Source organism: Prunus mume, linkage group LG4, assembly GCF_029339155.1.
Source record: "Prunus mume cultivar Tortuosa linkage group LG4, ASM2933915v1, whole genome shotgun sequence".
Classification (NCBI taxonomy): domain Eukaryota; kingdom Viridiplantae; phylum Streptophyta; class Magnoliopsida; order Rosales; family Rosaceae; genus Prunus; species Prunus mume.
In genome coordinates this window covers 17292388-17311729 of record NC_142701.1, presented here as the reverse complement: position 1 = coordinate 17311729, position 19342 = coordinate 17292388, and the positions used below count along the sequence as shown (strand labels likewise).

Sequence of the window (19342 nt, the reverse complement as noted above, 5' to 3'; positions counted from 1 at the left end):
TATACGTATGTATATGCATGGGCATGGCCAAAGAGTAACTTGACTCATCTCCATCCAATCATCTTATGCCAGCCCTTGATATTAAGATATGTTAATTCATGCAAAGTTTAAAAATGATAATTAAGCTAAGCGATTAGGAATCAAAAGCAATCAACCTAGTTGATCAAGTAGATATTGTATGAGAATTTGAAGCCTCGGGAAATTAAGCACGTTTCACGAATACTGGGTGAAGATTATTAATGATTACGAGAGTCAAAAGTTGTTAGCAGTTCCAGAAAATTCTAAATTATAACGGCTTGTTATTGTTGTCAACACCATCGACAAATATAATAAAGTTTTCCCATCAGGAAAGTGACCTTCAAGTTTATGATGTGATCGTGATTATATATGAAGAAAAGCCAATGATCGCAGAAAAACTTACTTGTAACGGGATAGCACTGGTTTGCTATCTCCAACCAATAACACAATGGCATGTGGAAAATTTATCTTACTTGTTATTGCATTATTGTTCGAGAATAGTAAAAAGTATTATTTCCGTTGCATGAAAGTCTTTCTTCAATAATTGGGCCACGATAAGCTCTAGAGGTATATATATGTATCTGATTCTGATGTTGATGCTGATGCTGATGGAAACAATTAATGGCAGAAACTTGATGAAGACAAAATGGAGAAGTACTGATTTCTGATGAAGACGTGCATTACTGGATTAAAAAAGAAAAGGAAAAACATAAAACATACCAGGTTTGAAACACTAGATGGTGTTCTAACAGAGGTTTTTACATAGCTTCATGCATGTCTTCTCTTAGCTTCATACCGCATGTTGCAGCCCTTTTGCGGTTGCTAAATCTGTTTAGATTTCTTCCAAAGCACTCCACTTCCATTATATATACCTTTTCATCGGTTGCTAATTAACAATTTAATAATCTGATACTGCTTACGTACCAATATACACTTTCAAGACTCTATTTGCAATTATTCTTCAGATCCTCATCAGAAGTTGGCCGCCTCACAAATTAAGATCAAACCCTGTTGGTGGATCAAACCAACAAAACTTAAATATTAACATATATCAAAATAAGGAAAGAAAACAATAATCTGCCTATATGGGATAAGATGCAGTTTCAATGGCGGTTTAAGTTGGATTGACCATTTATTCAAAACAAAGTTAATCAAACTCATCCTTGTCCCTGCCCCCAGAAATTTCAGGAAGAAAATAATATGTGGTTGGCTAGGAGGTTTGGGGAAATAATATCCTATCATGATGAGTTTTCTATTGCCACCCAAGCTCTGGATTAAAAGAAGAATAACACAAAAGCCGCACAGTTTTTGCCAACAGAGTCTAGATCAGTGAAAAGAGTATCGACTAGCATATTAGAAGTCTCAAGTTCAAACCCTTATGACATCTTGGTAGTGTGTGTGTGAGAGAGAAGCCCACCTCCCTTTATAATTTATATTATCACTTGTACTAAAAATAAAAAAGAATTAACACAGAAGATAGGATTTTATAATTCAAATGCAAAAAGTTTAATTAAATATTAGATGCTAAGCACAGTAGGTATTGTTGGTAGTCCAGCCTCTATATACTATAAACAATATAGCTTTATTTTATTTTTTATTCTAGTCAATTGAATTTGTTTAATTGTTGAAATCTTTCAATTTCTTATTTTCCTATGTTCAACTCTATGTATTCCTCTATCCGTAGAGTACATTGAATGTTAGAAATAGCTATAACAGAGTTCATGACCTTATTGAAATCCGAACAGAAAAAAAGAATATATAATTTTTGCGCAATTCCTAATTAAATCCTAAGTAAAATCTAAGTTTGATTGAGACATCGATCAAGTATTATGTACGTCTGTATACTGTATAATTCCAGCTGGTTCCACAAAGCTGAAACATGTATGACCTTTTTCTTTCTGACCAATTAATTTATATGAACATAGCATGCATGCATGTAACTTAAAGTGAATGAAAGGACTATTATGTAAAAGAGAAGTTCAATATGTAATTATATATTTTGCAATAATACACATGCAAAACTATTATTTTCTTAAGATTATAGTTCATTTGGGAATTCAAACGTAAATTCTTAATTTCTCAAATAAAAAAGAGTTGTATTCTGACAAAATAAAATATGAAAAAGAAAATAGTTCCCCATAAATAATATGTAAGAAGAAACTAGATGAAGCCAATGCTAGTATGATTTTTTTTTCTTTTTTTTTTCTTTTTAAAGAAATTTTAGGATTGCATTCATAATTCAGCTATAACAAAGTCACTGGTCACAAATCAGCTATAACAAAGTCACTGTTCACAAATGACCAATACAAAATAGTCACAAAGGGCCATTACAACAACGAAGCAGTCTAATATCAAAATTAAGCAAATGCCAGTATCCTAGCTGTCATATTAAGTCATATCTTTATTAATTGACCTACCCATATGAACACATTGTATGTATTACTGTTGATATTTAAGCATTAATGTTTAATTTGCTATAAACATGTCATCAAGATGGATAGTTTATAATTATCGTCTCATGTTATCTTCAAATTAAATGTACTTGTCACTTTTTTTTTATAAATATTATTGAGACCTACCCCGTTAGAATGATCGATGCACATGGTACCACTGTACACCCAGCAAGCATCACTCATTCACTCACTATACATATCTTGTTTTTTTTTCCTTTTTCTTTTTCTGTTTGTTAATCTAGCTAATTAAAAGAAAATGACTGATTAATAATATCTTGCGAATTTGTCCTACCTACCCACGAATCAAGTTTTGCCATGCTTATAATCCTTGTTTATCCTGAAAGCAAGTATTGATTCCATTCTCTACGTACACAACTCTAATTGGTGAAGTTGATCACTGCACCCAACTCATACAAATGTGTGTGTTCTATACGTATATGCCTAATAATTATCTATGTATATAATGAATATATTTACCTGAGATCTTGGGGTTCAGTCTTCCATTCCATCTACGTATCTATAAAACTAAATGATCGACAACTCAACGGCCCAAAGTGAGGGCAGCCTTAACGTCCAGCCTCCATGCAAATCCTCCACCGTCCATTCTCCACAAATCACAAGGCACCATTCGAGAGTACTTCTCCTTGCCCACCATGTATTGCAGCTTTACTTGACATGTGAACGCCCAATGCGTGTACGGCAACTTCTCTTTTATCGCCAACCACACCGCTATCTCCGATGTGTAATTCCCTTGGCTCACCATCCTCTTAAACGCCCCGTTCAGCCACTGAACCCTATTCTCACCGTCCGATATAAACCCCGGACACGTGTCTCCCTCCAGATTCCTCATCCTATCTGCGTCCGTACATCTCCCAACCCCAAACGTCCCTTGCACATTCATGCAAGTGCCTGTCACGCACTCCACTGTCACCAAAGACTTCACCATCATCTGCTGCAACTGCATCCCCACCGTCGGATCTGAACAACCACCACCCATGTAACTGCTCAACCACATGGGGAGGCCCTGATCTTCCCCTATGGGAGGATTCTTATTATTATTACTTACCGTATGATCTAAAGCGTACCAAGATCCGCCGTCCGTTGAGTGGTCGGTAACAGTACTCTCAGGCAAGAGCTGCAGGGTCCTCACCACGCCATCAGGAGGAGCTGCAAGGTCGTCTTTTGTAATTTCTTGTTCCTTTTTCTTTCTTCTAGTATACCCACTATTGTTCTGAACCCTAACGTATTTTCTCTTCTTTCTTCCACTTGTCAAAACTGAGTTCTTGTTTTCGGTCGGAGCTGTGGCTCCGGTATCCACCGGTTTCGGTGCGATCGGCCGAAATCTGAGCATGGTCCGATTCGTAGTAACTGACTTATCTACCTCCCCACCAGCGCATCTTAGCATCTGCCACCCATCTCCACCCTCCATATATACGCCTCCTCCGATCTTCAACAAATAGCCACCTCTCCCTGTATCTTTTCTTTCTTTCACTCTCGTCGGAGTGGGAGCTCAAAATGAAGAGATAATTATATTAGTAGCGGCAGCTGTTATACTCGCCAGTGAGGTGAGGGGGCGTGGACTGTGGAGAAACAAACACAACACACCACCTGAGTTGCTAGGGCTACACTACACCCTCCAAAGCAACAACGATGGGATTTCATTGGTTAATTCTTTTGGGGTGTGGGGCCCACTGGAAAAGTAGCAACTCCGGCTGTAATTGAGTAGGGTCCCACATCTGATCCAATGAGAGGGCATAAGGTGTCAGGCACTGCCGAAAGGAAAGGTACACGTGGGGCTACCTCGAGCTTAGCGTAGTAATGTTGGCCTTTGGGGAGGTTCGAGAAATCTTATACGTGGTGGTTTTTCATTCGCAAAGAACATCAAATTCGGTTTCCCAAATATAACCTCTAAAAGCTTACACGCGAGGCGACCTGCCTGAGACGCACTCTCGGATGAAAGACCCCTCACAGTGTCACACATCACATATACTACAAAGCAAGGGCGACACGTGAGAGGTATGCAAGTGCAATAGATTAAGTTGTTGCTTTATGATGAGGACGCGTGGATGGTCGGATGGCCAAGTGAATCTTTGGGCAAGATATTTGACGTCATACGAGAAAAGCGACAGTTTTATGTTTATTTTATTTTTTCCATATTAGGAATGAAAAAATTTCTATTATTGGATAACCTTTACTGAGCTTCTGCCACGTGCAGTATGCTTATGTTACAACCATAAAAGACCGACAAAATAGTTCTACTTTTGTCGTGTTACAAATTTACCAATTTGACGTTTCCCAGTGGCTTAACCTAACCCCTCAGTTCCAAATTGTAATTAAGTTTACTATTTATATGAATGATTGAGTCTAGGGTACTATATAAATATGATGACACATATTTTTTCTGTATTTAATTATTTATATGTTTTTCTTTTTCAAATACGTTTGGAGGAGAAGAATTGGTTTTGATTTAGTTAGTAAAAGTTTGGAGATGCCTATGTTGAGCGAGGAAGGGCATTACTTTTACTTTATAAGTTTTTGTACCATTTTAATAAGGAGAATAGGACATAACGGGTAGCGAGGAGGAGAAAAAAAGACAAGAGGACAGAACGTGAAGAACAATAAAATAAAATAAACAAACAGCTTTTAGATGTTAACTATCTCATTGGTTGGGTATTAGGCTTTTTATTTATTTTTAATTAGAGTAAATTGAGTTTTGTTTTAGGATGATGTGTCAATTTTTAAATTCCTTAAATTAAATTTTAATAAGACGTCATATGGAGAACAAAAATAAAGTAAATCATGACAAAGAAAATTAGTGAAAAAGATTCGAATCCCTTAATAATAAAGTAGGGCTTTTGATTTCCTCTTGTATTTTGTCGATTTTGAACCAGGTGGGGTTGGGGTCTAAAAGATAATTTCGCAAAATAAGAAAATGTATGATACATTATACATTTTTAGCAAAGAATTAGAATACGGACAATCAAATCAAATCAAATCGGAGTTTCCTTCAACCTGTCTGTCTGCGTGGCTGAATTTGATAGCAACCCCACCTTGTCCTTTAATTTTTATTTTCTGTGTATTATTGTTTCCTCCTATTTCTTTCCCTTTTATAAATAAATAAAAAAAGGGCCAAAAAGAAAAATCAAGTAATAAAGGTCATTTCTCCTCCTAATTATCCCATATATATATATTTTAAAGCCTACTTAATTATCCCATATATAAATACCTTATCTTGGATTGCGGGTTCTTCTGCAACCTCTGTCCCTTACATGTGTGTAGCTATACGAATACTAGTCAAAAGCTTTAAGAAGCAAGAATTAATAATATCATTATTATTATTATTATACCTGATTTATATTAGCAAGCATCCGTCTGTTTGTGAAGCTCCCTTAGAGTCCCAAACTAAGCGCAGCCTTGATGTCCAGCCTCCAAGCCAACCCACACTCCATCCTCCACACATCACACGGCACCATTTTTGAGCACTTCTCCTTCTGCCACGTGTAGTACTGCACCCTCACCCTGCACGTGAACCCCGGGTACGCATACGGCGGTAGATTCGCCTTCGTCACCAGCCACACTCTAACCTCCGCCTGCTGCTCCTCACACTGGCTCACCACCATCCTCTTGTACGCCTCGTTCACCCACTTCACCCTGTTTGAACCGTCTGATATAAACCCCGGACACGTGTCCTTCTCCAATATCCTCATTTTCTCCACGTCCGTACAACCTAACCCTCGTACGTCCATGCACGTGTCTGTCACGCTTTCCACCGTCACCCACGACTCCAAGGCCATCACCCGAGGCACCACCGCCGTCCGATCTGGCCCCGCCGAAACATACTTTTTCCCGACGGACCTGCTCATCTTAGAGTCGTTCAGGTTCATCCACGTTGGTAGGTCCCGGTTATCCCGGATTTTCGCAACCGTCGGATCTATACTACACCAAGATCCAGTACCTGGAAAACCTTTAAAGTCCGTTTTTTCCGGCATCAGCTGAAGAGTGACGATGGCCGAGTCCAAGGAGGCTTTCGGCGTCTCTTCTTCCGCTGAAGAGCTAGTGCTAATTAATCTCCTGCCGCTGCCGCTATTATTATGAATCTTCCCAACCCTAATGTACTTCCTCTTCACTCTCTTGCTGGTCAAATGCGGGCTCTTTTTGTCCGGCGAAATCGGACAGGAAGAAGACCCTACGGCCGCTGGTTTTGGAGCGATCGGCCGGAATCTGAGCATTATCCGGTTGATTATCGTCTTATCTTGCGCAAGGCTCTCGCCGCCTGCCACGTGCCAACCATCTCCAGCGTCCATCCACCCTCTTGGCAAGATCTTCCTCTCCTTGCCCTTGGCTTGGATGCCTAATCTCTGTCTGTCTCTCTCCCTTTCTCTCTCTTTCTCTCTCTAGTCTCCGGGAGCTGAAGCGATAATCATAGCAGGAGCGTGGTGGCTGGGTGAGGAACCACCACGTGTCTAGGGCACCACTCCAACAGTGCTGAGAACACATTGGCTGATTCGTTTGACGCGGGGCCCACCCAAAGTTGGCGTATCCTGGTGGAGTAATTGAGTTCTGCGTTTTGGGGACCCACGTGTTGGCCAACCAAGTATGGGAGGGTGTGAAGCACTCTTGAAAAAGGAGGGACACGTGGAGTTTTGTTAAGGAGAAAAGTATCATTTTCTCTCCTACTCAAGTGGAAATGGGTTTCGACTTTCTATTAAGAAAGGTTCGAGAATATGCACACGTGTTTCCACGAGATTAGCCATAACAAGTAAGATCGGCTTTCAAAGGGGGTTGGGGAATGGAATGTAGGTGCCACGCTGGCCGTGCAGCGCGTCAACTGCAGCCCAGGATATTAGATAAACAGTGCGACTTGATTGGAGGAGTGGTCGGGGTGGACCACGGACCTTTTCCTTCAATCCGTGAACATATCGACGCGTGGATGGTTTGAGACGATGGTATTGTCAGCCAAATTATTTTAAATCTCTTATCAACGCCACATCTTATTTTATTGGCCTAATTGAACCGTCAAATGTTTCTACTTCTTCTACTTATTATATTGACCACTCACGAATAATTTTACTTCCAGGTGTTAAAGCTCTTGATGTGGTGGTGCAACATTTGTAAATATTAATAGAATAATGAGCTAACGTCAAAAGACGTTTTCGGGAGCTTATATTGAGAATGACTTCAAACCTCGTTAATTGTGGAATTATTTTACTTGCACATGTTATCTAGTGGTACATTACTTGTCAATATTAGAAGAAATCTCAAGTCCAATTCGAAGGGTTACTCTTGATAAAATAAAAGAAAATAGCAGTGTTTAGCGAATGAGATTCATAATTGTGATGAGGGTTATGAGTCAGCGTCAATGGCAGGATTTATTTTATAATCAAAAGTCAACATTGAATCCAATCTGGCCCTTATCTAATATCTAAGAGCATCTCCAAAGGAGATGTCAATCCAAACATCAATTTAAATTTGATGGTGATGTGATTTACATAGTTTTACACTCACGATATATCGAATAAATAATTATTGTAACAATCAAATCATTTAAGATAAAGAAGAAAAAAATATAAAGGAAAATAATAAATGAAAGTAACAACCATTATCTTTAAAAATAATAAAATATTCATTTGACATCTTGCTTTTAGGATGTCAAAATAACATCTCAACCTCCCTTCATTCTACATTTTGATATCGGTTGGAGTGATGTGAGATATTATTTATAACAGTTAAATATCATGTCATTTTATCGGTTGGAATCTTTCTTGTTCACAGTCAGATGATGGCCTTCAACTTTCGAATACTTTATTGGCGAGTAAGGGCCTGTCAAGGTTGGGCCGCACTGTAAAGTAGAAAAGCCCATTATAGGACGTTTTCATCAAAACTCGCAGTTTCATTCTATTGTTGTTACTTCTTCCAATAATATATATCGGACGCAACATCACTCCGTCATAACTAGTAGAGGTCGGCTGGGATGAACTGTAAACCCAAACATCACTCCGTCGAATCAATGCAAGCTCTACGAGTCTTGATTTACGTGCAAGTTGTGCGACGGGTCGTGTGACTAGATTAGAGTATGATCGGATAATAGCTGTTGCACGCATGTTTCACCCCATTGCCAATGCCATTGTAGAAACCAAATAACTAACAAACTTGTTATACATTTTGAAGACGATAATCCAAAAAGGAGAATTAGAATTTGGCACTTGAAGAAAACTAACAAAATTCACATGCCCAAGAAAATAAATAAATATTCCATACGTATGAGGAAGCTTATTATATCTCTTAAAATGACTCTCGAGGGTCACTCCATCACCAATTACTAATTTCAACCAATTTGACATGGCAAGAAAACCTTGATTACAATGTGAAAAAAATTATTTCCAAAATAGGTGGTCCTCCCAGAAGCAAAACAGTGAAACAAACCAACGTAAGGCTAGTTCACAACATCAAGAACCAGCTTGCGGGACTTGAGAACTGACCACTTCAATCGCCGGTAGTACGCAGCTTGAAGTAGCGCAAGAGAGAGAACAAAAATCCATTTGAATCCCATCTGCATTTTTAGGACACACGTCATGTTAGAACTAAAGTAACTTCACCATTGTCAATCAGGGAAAATGGCTTAAATGCAAGCATACCAATTTTCTCTCTTCCATTTCTGGTTCCGCGGCCCATGTCAAGAACGACACAACATCTTTCCCCATCTGCAACATAATATTATGGAATCGTTTGAGCAACCCTTTAAATATAACACACCCCTCACGTAATATATGCATATACTTATATCGTAAACCAACCTGAGCCTCAGTTGCAGGAGTACCATCTTCGTACTCAACAGCACCATCGTTAAGCATTTTAGGCATAGCAATAGCTCCCCCAGGGAAGTAAGGGTTATAGTGCAGACCCTCACGGATCTACAAAACCAGATAATAAAGTTTCAGGTCATAGGAATTACAGCACATCACCTCCATTGGACAGAACCATAAACTATGACCAGACACATAATTTTTCGTTGAATGGAACTAAACACCAAGATGAGGTTCACCTTTCAAAATTTCAAATATCATTTAGTTACAACATTGATTAATACAAATACCAGACAAACTCAAAGAAGCAACAAATCGACAGTACAGGGACTGCAGGGCCTACAAGCTTATTAAATGGTGTTTCCATTTAGTCACACTCCAAAAATTGATAGGAAATTATTAGTGTTAATGTTCCCCAATCAAAGGTGTTGGATGAATTCAAAAGGCAAAGTTATGCAGTACAAAAGCACAAATACCATCATATGAAAGGTTTTTGCAGCTTTTGTCCAATCTCAGTTCACACAGCATTCATAAAAGCTAAATAAACATTTTGTGGAAATCATATAAAATCAGGACAGTACAAATTCTTATAAAAATGTAAACCTTCATATCCACATTCGTTTTCTTTTTCAGAATAAAACCAAGAATAGAAATTACCGAAACACCAGCTGGAGGATCACGGTAACCAGTGAGAAGGGCAAATACATAATTCTGACCATTGTGACGAGCCTGTAAGGACATGGGTGAGATATTTCCACGGTATATAAAAAATACAAATTAGAGAGAATCCATCAACAAAAGATTGAAAGTACCTTTGTAATAAGACTTAAATCTGGAGGATATGCCCCGCCATTAGCAAACCTAGCAGCCTGCTCATTTGCATATGGCTGCGGGAATCGATCACTAAGTTTACCGGGGCGAGTAAACATCTCACCCTCATCATTAGGACCATCAACTACCTCAATCTCAGCTGCCATAGCCTTTGTCTCCTCTTCTGTATATGCAACTCCCACCAAATCACGGTAAGATATTAAAGACATGGAATGGCAGGATGCACAAACTTGTGTGTAAACCTGATGACCGCGACGAATCCTGCCCAAGTAGAATGGAACTTAAATCATCAAGCAACCATATCAAGATATAGCATTTCAGATACCAAATAAAAACAGCATTATTGCTTTAGGGCACTAGAGTATGGTTGAAAAGCTGAAGGCTGAAGATATAAACCCAAATATTTAGTAAAAACTAACTAAGCTCGATACACTAAAAAAATTTGATTCCTTTGTGCTCAGTGGCATACTGTGAAACAACTTGTATTCACAAGAAAATAAATTATTGAACACACACTCGCTTTATGGATTCTGTTTGAACTCACGAAGCATGATCGTATGAGCTAAGGATTCCCTGGTGAGGCCAGGGGTAGTTTGGGCACTCTAATCCATGTTCAGCCTCATCAGCAGATGCTACAGTTGCAAAACTTAGGAGTCCGGAAACACCTGCTCCAAGGAGAGCAAGTGCTCTGAGGGACCTTACCCCAGCAGACCCAGCATCGTCTTTCTTATGTAATAGGGAAGACAAAAATGGAGGGGCCTGCAATTAGTAATATACAACAACCATTATTATGCTAATTTAGAACAAAACTTATGATAGTTCCACAAAGGTAAAAGTAAAGAGACTCAAGTTGGTATCAAATCAATCGTCTAAGTTCTTGAGTGTAGAATATCAACATAAATGATCGTTTTCCTTCTCTTAAAAAAAATGGGAATAGCACTTGCTCTAAGAAGCATACATAACTGAAAATTGTACTAACATAGGCCTATAATTTCTGGATATCATCATAAAGTTCCAATTAAGTAATGTAGAGCACCAGGACTGGAACGGTGGAAACCCCAAGAGAAAAATAAAGATAAGTGGGGAAGAAGATTCTCACAGTAGATTGAGACTGAAGTTTCCTCCTCAATAACTGGTGGATCGCTCCTCCAGCCATTTCAGTCAATATTCCTGTCAAGTACCAAAAGCATAAAATAAAAAAATAAAAAAGTTGAACAACTCATTGGTTAATAAAACCTCCAAAATGATCAATTTGTTCCTACCTATATACTGAGCAATGGAGGTAGACGGAGATAAAAAAAGGTTTTATTCATTCAATTGCTTACACCAACCAAATAACGATAGCAACAAGTATAATTTTATAAACATTCGAAAACGCATAACTGTGATTGAAAACCACATGGGAAACAACCGCAAAATACATCATCCAAAAAGAATCAGAGGGCAAATAAAAAGGTCAGTCCTTCCTGCAAACCGTAAGCTTATCTTACTAATACTCCTAATCGGCTAACATTTCTTGATTGGAACAGTCAGAAAGTTAAAATTTTGATTGGCACAACAGATAGAAAAGCACAAATATATACAGATATGAACCCTAAGTCGAGAGGAGAGCATAGATCTGAGGAGGGTTGAGCGAATTAGAAAATGAGAGTAAAAGAGAGGGATAGAAGGAACTTACAGTGGGACAGCGATGGGCTCTGAGATTGAAAGGTCAAGGAGCTGCTGCAGCTCAGAGATCCAAACGAAGAAGAGGAAGAAGAGGAAGAAGAAGAAGCAGCTGAGGACCAAGGAATAGTTCGTTGTGCGCGAGAGAAAATGGGGAACTACGCCTTTTACAGCCCCTCTCTAATCTTTTTCGTTGAACCGTGATAGGTTCTGGGCTAATGGTGGGCTAAAGAGAGCCCACAGGTGGGACCCACCAAGGTTTCAGTTTTTGGGTTGGGCTTTCTCAATTCCACTTCCTCATCTGAGGTTAATACCGAGCCACGCTTTCTGTTTTTTCGGCCGCAAGCCAAGCTTTCCTTTGAGATAGGGTTCTTTTCAAATTCTAATACAAATTAATGCTTGAAAGGTTATATATTATATATGATATATTGCATATATTAAGGGTTTGACTCAACTGTTCAGGGCTCGTTTGGAAGTGATTCTAGATATGCTAAAAAGCATTATATGGATAATCACTTCTCCATAAAATCACTTTAAGTGGTTTTAAGTGATTTTATGGACAAGTACATGAGAAGTACTTCTCCTTAAAATCACTTAGTGCCTTTTTAGCATTGCTTATTTGGGGTGATAAGTGATTTTTTTAAAATTTTGGAAAGCCCAGTCCGTTTAATAAACTATGAGAAAATCACTTATTGTTAAAAATTGCAAATCACTTATTATTAGAAACTCACTTATTATTGTGAATGTTGTCATAGATTTGCAAATACAATTAGTAATTTTAATTTGTTCTTCTGGGCTACAAGATTATAGATATACAAATAAAAAATAGATATTTTCAACTAGGAATATCATTTAAAGAAATATTTTTTTGATATACTACTGGGGGTTAAAAAAGCATTAAAAATTTAACCTAAGTCAGGAAAATAAAAATATAAAATATATAATAATAATAACTTGAGACCCGCCTAGGCGGAATTTTTTTAATTTTTTAATTTTTCTGATGATTCAATCGCCAAAGCACTGAACATAGCTTTGCCTGCATAAAGAAAACTATCGAACGAGCTTTTGGCCGCAAGCTCGCAGAGAGTTTTGATAATTTTGAAGATAAACCAGTAGCATATGGAAGTATTGCTCATGAAGTGCATGGAGCTGGTCAACAGGTGAAGCCCATAGTAGTTGCCGTAAAGGTTAGGCATCCTGGTGTTTGTGAATCGATTAGGAGAGATTTTGTTATAATCAATCTGGTAGCAAAATTTCAAACTTCATTCCTGCTTTAAAGTGGTGGAGATTGGATGAGAGTGTACCGCAGTTTGCAGTTTTTATAATGTCTCAAGTTGATCTTGCAAGGGAAGCTGCCCCATTTGTGGATCCTGCTGTTTTGGTGGAAACTTATGAACAAGAGGAATGTGTCGATGATCTTGAAGGGGATGATCGGATTCAATCTGCGCTTGCTCACATTGTGACGCACGCACTTTTGAAGATGCTCCTGGACCTGGTAACATATATATACCTTTGATGTTACTTGCAATGCATTTATGCTTTTGGACTATTTTGATTGAATTGTGTTTAAGTCTTTTAAGTATCTTGTCGTGTCTTGAAGTTCGTGAATTATATCAGTTGATATATCCTGAATGTGGTCTGAATACATAACAAATCCAAAAAAAAAATATATAAAATAAGCTACTATCTTTCTAATATCTTATCCCAACATGGTTGATTTTTTTTGTCTCTCTATTGTTCTATCTTCCACCATCTCCTCTCTAAAAATGGGCAAGTAATTCACCTTCAAAGGTTTTTCCTTAACAGTTCTGGAGATCCGTTGCATTCATCTTGTTTGGGTGTTCCTTATTAAATAAGTTGCAAGTTTGATATTTGCCCTTTCAATTCCTCCTTTATGCTAAGATTATGCAAAGAAAGAATTTCATATTAGAATGCTTTTCAATCCACCGTCCTCTGGTAATACTTTCTTGTCTCAAAGCCTGAATTTTGTCAAGCACAATTGAAATATGTGATGTGTGTGTGTGTGTGTGTAGTATTCACTCCTTTTTTCGTTTATTCATAACTGTGTGTGTTATGGTTGTAGACAAAATGCAGTTCCTCAATGATATTATGAACTCAGGAAGCTTCTGTTACAAGTTTCCCTCCTTAATAATCTACATTATGTATTTGATTTTAGTCTAATCTTCTTCTTTTTACAGCAAGTGGAGGAGGCATTCGCTTTCAGGGTACTCAGAAGGTGATCTGGTCCATCCTGCTGAGTGTATGCAGCAGTTCTGGAGAAAGTTAGGCGTCATAGAGTCAATGTCGATGGCAATGTCTGACTGTCATGGTAACCACTTTGGTTCTTGAGGTAATTTCTTTTTCCTTTATCTATTGCAGCCGAGGCATGGAAATTCTCTTATGAAATTCTGTAATCTTCTCCATATAGGCATGTGAAATTTATAAGCACAAAGACATTAAATTAAAGCACTCGTAGATTATTAAGTTGTCTTTTCTTTATTTGTTTTTCTGCTTTTTTCTGTTGGCCATATATCCTTTACTCCTTTCTCTTCTCTTTATAAATTTAATTTAATTGTCTCAGAAAAACAAATATGATAGTTTTTTGTATTATATAATAGACAATTACTGATATCTTATACAAATTTGCTCCAATTTATATTATGATTGGTGTGGTCATCAATTAACTGATCTTATACAAATCTCATCACTGGTTATGTTTTGCAGGGATGGCAGCGGAAACTTGATCCCAGGTACAATGTGATGCAAACACTGCTTCTCAAAGTGACTGAGGGGCTAATGGCTCCATAAGAAGGTCTTGTCGTGCTAATGCTATGATTAAATCAGAAATCTCCTCTGCTATACGTGTAGCGAGAGAACACCGCTTCTATTAGACTACTAGCATTTGTATGCAGTATCGCTCACACTCTTGGTGTGAGAGTATATCCGTTATACTGTGCCAGCTGGATGCATTACATCACAATGCAATCTCAGCCTTCCATTAAACTAACCAATCAATCTATGCCACTTGGATTAAAACCAGAAAATACAAATAAACAGAAAACTACTAATTATGAAATCAGCTTGAGCACTTATAATTCAACACTCCCCTTTAAGTCTTGAGCTGATTTCACTCCAAGCATCTCTCTGAGATAATTGAATCTATCTTTGGCCAAAGGTTTGGTGAATATGTCAGCCAGTTGCTCATTCGTGGGACAATATTCCAGATTAATAACTCCTTCTTGCAAAGCATCCTTTATGAAATGGTATCTCCTGTCAATGTGCTTTGTCTTATGATGGAATACAGGATTCTTAGTGATTGCTATTGCTGAGATGTTATCACAATGCAATGGAGTAGCTTCAGTTTGAAGCTCTCCAAAATCCTCTAGCACAAATCGAAGCCAAATGGCACGAGTAGTGGCTTCACTGATGTACTCGGCTGCGATGGGCGATGCAACATTCTGTTTCACCGAGGCCCAAAAACACTCCACTTCCAAAAGTAAAAGCATACCCGATGTGCTTTTGCTATCATGTGATCCTCCCAATCACATCACATAGCCGATCGAACCGATTTCCTGCCTTTCACATACTCTAAGTGTAGTCTAGAGTTCCCTTGACATATCTCAAAACACGTTTAGCTGTTCCATAATGCTTGTTTGTAGGACATGAATCAGCTAGCGGACTTGAAACATACATGATGTCGGGTCTTGTAGCGATTAAGTACAGATACTACCAACAATGCTTCAGTGTTCTTCATTTGCAGCTCCACTCCCATCATCCTTAGCTAGTTTCTCAGTGGCAACAAGAGGTGTGGTTACAGATTTACATTCAGTCAAGCCAAATTTGTTCAACAAGGTGCTAGCATACTTCTTTTGATGTAGAAATATACTAGACTCAGATTGAATAACTCCCATGCCAAGAAAATGATGAAGTAGGCCCAAGTCAGTCATCTCATACTTAGCCATCATATCTTCTTTGAATTCAGCTAACAGTGTTTGACTGCTCCCTGTATACACAATATCGTCTACATAGATAGACACAATTAGGATCTCCGTATCTCCCCTTACCTTGGTGTACAAGGTTGCTTCACTTAAGCTTCTCTCAAAACCACATTGAGAGAAATAGTTATCTATCTCTCCATACTAGGCCCTAGGTGCTTGTTTCAAACCATATAGAGCCTTATGAAGCTTATATACCTTGTCTTCTTGACCTTGAATCACAAAACCATCCGGCTGATCAATGTAGACTTCTTCTTGTAATACTCCATTAAGGAAAGCAGACTTCACATCAAGTTGGTACAATTTCCAGTTCTTTTGGGCAGCAAGAGCAATAAGTGTTCTAATGGTATCCAATCTAGCTACAGGTGCATATGTTTCATTGTAATCCAGTCCAGGCTTCTGAGCATATCCCTTGGCAACTAACCTTGCTTTATTCCTTTGAACTGAACCATCCAAATTTAGCTTTGTCTTGTAAACCCATTTAACTCCAATCACTGGTTTTTCAGATGGTCTTTCCACCAATTCCCATGTTCCATTCTTTTCAATCATGTACAATTCATCTTGCATAGCCTTAAGCCAAGATTCATCCTGTGCAGCATCAGCATAGTTTTCTGGTTCCACGATGCACAAGTTACATTGTGCCAACACATCATCTAGTCTCCTCCACTTTAATGGAGAATGATCATAGGCTTGAGTTCTCCTTTCTTCACTACTTATATCACTTGGAGTGTGATAAGTAGATGACAAATTTCCTTCCTGCAGATTCTGAGTTAGAGGTGTAGCTGCACCATTGTCACCTGAATTTCCAGAATTGACATCAAACTCTACTTGATTTTCAACTGAGTATGTTGGCATATCTGAACCATGGTTATCTGTCCAATTCCAAACACCTTCCTCATCGAATGTCACATCCCTTGACAATATCAGCTTGTTAGAGATTGGATCAAAAACTCTATAGCCTTTTTCACAAGTGGCATATCCCACAAACACTCCCTTTGTACTCTTAGGATCCAACTTGTGCCTCAATTCAGCTGGTACATGAACATAACATAGAGAACCGAAAACTTTCAGATGTGCAATTCCAGGCTTCCTTCCACTATATGATTCAAATGGGGTAATGTTATGGAGAGCTTTGGTAGGACATCTGTTTAGCAAATAAACAGCTGTATACACTGCTTCTATAGGAAATAAGACATTCCCTTATCATGTAACATTGATTTTGCCATCTCAATGACAGTCTTATTCTTTCTCTCTACCACTCCATTTTGCTGAGGAGTATAGGCCATTGTAAGCTGCCTTTGAATGCCGTGAGCTTCACAAAACTCCACAAATTCAGTAGATAGAAACTCTCCACCTCTGTCACTTCTTATGCATTTCACTTGGTGTCCAGTTTGTAATTCGGTCATAGACTTGAACTTCTTGAAACAGCTGAAAGCTTCTGATTTGTTTCTTAAGAAATACACCCAAATCATTCTTGTGAAATCATCTATAATCAGCATGAAATATTTGTTCCTTGCAACTGATTCATTTCTCATAGGACCACAAAGATCTATATGCACCAATTCAAGTGCCTTGCTTGCTCTTTGAGCTTATTCCTTTGGAAACACAACCCTGTGTTGTTTTCCCAATTGGCACCCTTCACACACACCACTTTGTTCTTCCAATTGTGGTAAACCATGCACCATGTCTTTCTCTCTTAACTGTTTCAGACCTTTAAAGTGCAAGTGACCTAGTCTCTTATGCCACATCCATGTGCATTAGTGAAACTGGTTTTCATGAGTAGCTGGTTGTCAGCAAGAAAAGATACTGGATAGCATCTGTTACTCTTCATTGGTACATTGATGATTAGATAATCCATAGATGGACTATCAAACACCCTGCACATTCCTTCTCCAAACACCAGACAATATCCATGTTGATCCATTTGTCCAACACTCAGCAAGTTTTCCTTTAACCCTGGCAGGTACATTACTTCTCGATGTATTTCCTACCCTTTTCGTGTCAATCATCGTGAAACAATGCCAGCAACATTTACAAGTGTACCTGTTGGCATTTGTACCTTCCCTGTCACATTAGTTCTCACATCAACCAGCAGTTTTAAATCTCCTGTCATATGATTGCTACAGCCACTATCAACATACCATTCTCCATTGGTTTTGATCTCAGTGGTTGTGCAATTGGCATAAAACAGATTCCCTGTCACATCTATTTGTTTACATAGTTTGCCTTCTGCACATTTTTATTCACAGTACAGATCCCTAGCAAAATGTCCAAACCTATCACAGTTATAACATTTTGGTTTCCCCTTGTATCTACACTCACCAAAATGATGCTTTGAACACACCTTGCATTGAGGTTTTGCATTCTCCTGATTTGTAGAATTGACATTCTGCAGGATAACTGTTCTGCTGTGACTTGCCTTTTGACTCCATGGCTTTCCTTTAGAATGCCAATTTCCTTGTGACTTGGATGAACCAGACTGAGATCCATTTTTATTCTGACCTTTGGGATTCACAGTGAATGAGGCAAATGCCTTCTCAGCTGTATCAACATTATGCATTTCAAGTCTTTGTTCTTGACTCTTCAAAATGGCAATCACTTCCTGCAACTCCACAGTTTCTAGAGTCTTTGTGTTTTCAATCACAAGACATATAGGATCATACTTCTTACTAAGACTAATTAACACCTTCTGAACCTGCCTCTCATTTGACAGAACTTCACCAAATGTTTTCATTTGGTTGATCAATTCATTTAGTCTAGTAAGATAATCAGATAAGGTTTCATTATCACGCATCCTAGTGTACTCAAATTCACGTATGAGGTTTTGAAGTTTTACCGATCTAACATGCTCTCCACCATGATATTCTGAGTACAGCAGATCCCAAGCCATCTTTGCAGAGTCAGCATTTGCAATCCTTGGAAAAATCTGATCAGAAACTGCATTTTGGATAATTCCAAGAGCTTTCGCATCCCTCATGAGAATGGCAGCTGCTTTCTCATCAACTTCTTCTCCTGAAACATCCTCAGATTCCTTCTTCTTTGAATCTGGGATTGTAAACCCCTTCTCTACCAAAACCCATAAACCATATGATTTGAATATGGTAACCATCTTAATCCTCCAAAACTCATAGTTCTCACCAGAGAAAATTGGGATTCTAGCCTCTGAGCTTCCAGATCCAGCCATTTCGAATTTGAAGCACACGGAAGCGAGTTGTTTTTTGACAAGATTGATCGAGCTCAATCGACCGTGAGCTATGATTGAGCTTAACTTCGAACGATTTTCTTCAGAATAAACACCCGACTTGGATAATCCAGCACAGCTCTGATACCATGTTAGTGTTTTTGTGAATCTGTGTGTGAGTTTTGATAAGAAGAAAAAAAGAGAGAGCAAGATGAAATCAAATCTCCTCTGCTATCGTGTAGCAGAGAGAACACCTTCTTCTATTAGACTACTAGCATTTGTATGCAGTATCGCTCACACTCTTGGTGTGAGAGTATATCCGTTATACTATGCCAGCTGGATGCATTACATCACAATGCAATCTCAGCCTTCCATTAAACTAACCAATCAATCTAT

The 19342-nt window shown here is 38.5% G+C and overlaps 4 protein-coding genes across 4 annotated transcripts; all 4 read right to left on the bottom strand.

Moving 5' to 3' along the window:
* Positions 1-679: 679 nt before the first annotated feature.
* On the bottom strand, positions 680-5825 carry LOC148918032 (uncharacterized). The gene is made up of 2 exons (XM_089049921.1): positions 2949-5825; positions 680-1026 (listed from the first exon to the last, which is right to left on the bottom strand). Exon 1 carries the CDS (start codon positions 3898-3900, stop codon positions 3013-3015), a length of 888 nt encoding a protein of 295 aa, XP_088906047.1. The 5' UTR covers positions 3901-5825; the 3' UTR covers positions 680-1026; positions 2949-3012.
* LOC103330374 (uncharacterized) lies at positions 680-7629 on the bottom strand. The gene is made up of 2 exons (XM_008232945.2): positions 5819-7629; positions 680-1026 (listed from the first exon to the last, which is right to left on the bottom strand). Exon 1 carries the CDS (start codon positions 6773-6775, stop codon positions 5861-5863), a length of 915 nt encoding a protein of 304 aa, XP_008231167.1. The 5' UTR covers positions 6776-7629; the 3' UTR covers positions 680-1026; positions 5819-5860.
* A 1070-nt stretch (positions 7630-8699) lies between these two features.
* LOC103330372 (cytochrome c1-2, heme protein, mitochondrial) lies at positions 8700-11972 on the bottom strand. Its single transcript, XM_008232942.3, has 8 exons — positions 11784-11972; positions 11205-11275; positions 10650-10864; positions 10087-10366; positions 9932-10003; positions 9266-9382; positions 9107-9172; positions 8700-9021 (listed from the first exon to the last, which is right to left on the bottom strand). Exons 2-8 carry the CDS (start codon positions 11259-11261, stop codon positions 8905-8907), a joined length of 924 nt encoding a protein of 307 aa, XP_008231164.1. The 5' UTR covers positions 11262-11275; positions 11784-11972; the 3' UTR covers positions 8700-8904.
* Positions 11973-15510: 3538 nt separating this feature from the next.
* Positions 15511-18949, bottom strand: LOC148918031 (uncharacterized). The gene is made up of 4 exons (XM_089050478.1): positions 18088-18949; positions 17809-17994; positions 15936-16796; positions 15511-15773 (listed from the first exon to the last, which is right to left on the bottom strand). The coding sequence occupies exons 1-4, from the start codon at positions 18947-18949 to the stop codon at positions 15511-15513; spliced, it is 2172 nt and encodes a 723-aa protein (XP_088906604.1).
* Positions 18950-19342: the final 393 nt, after the last annotated feature.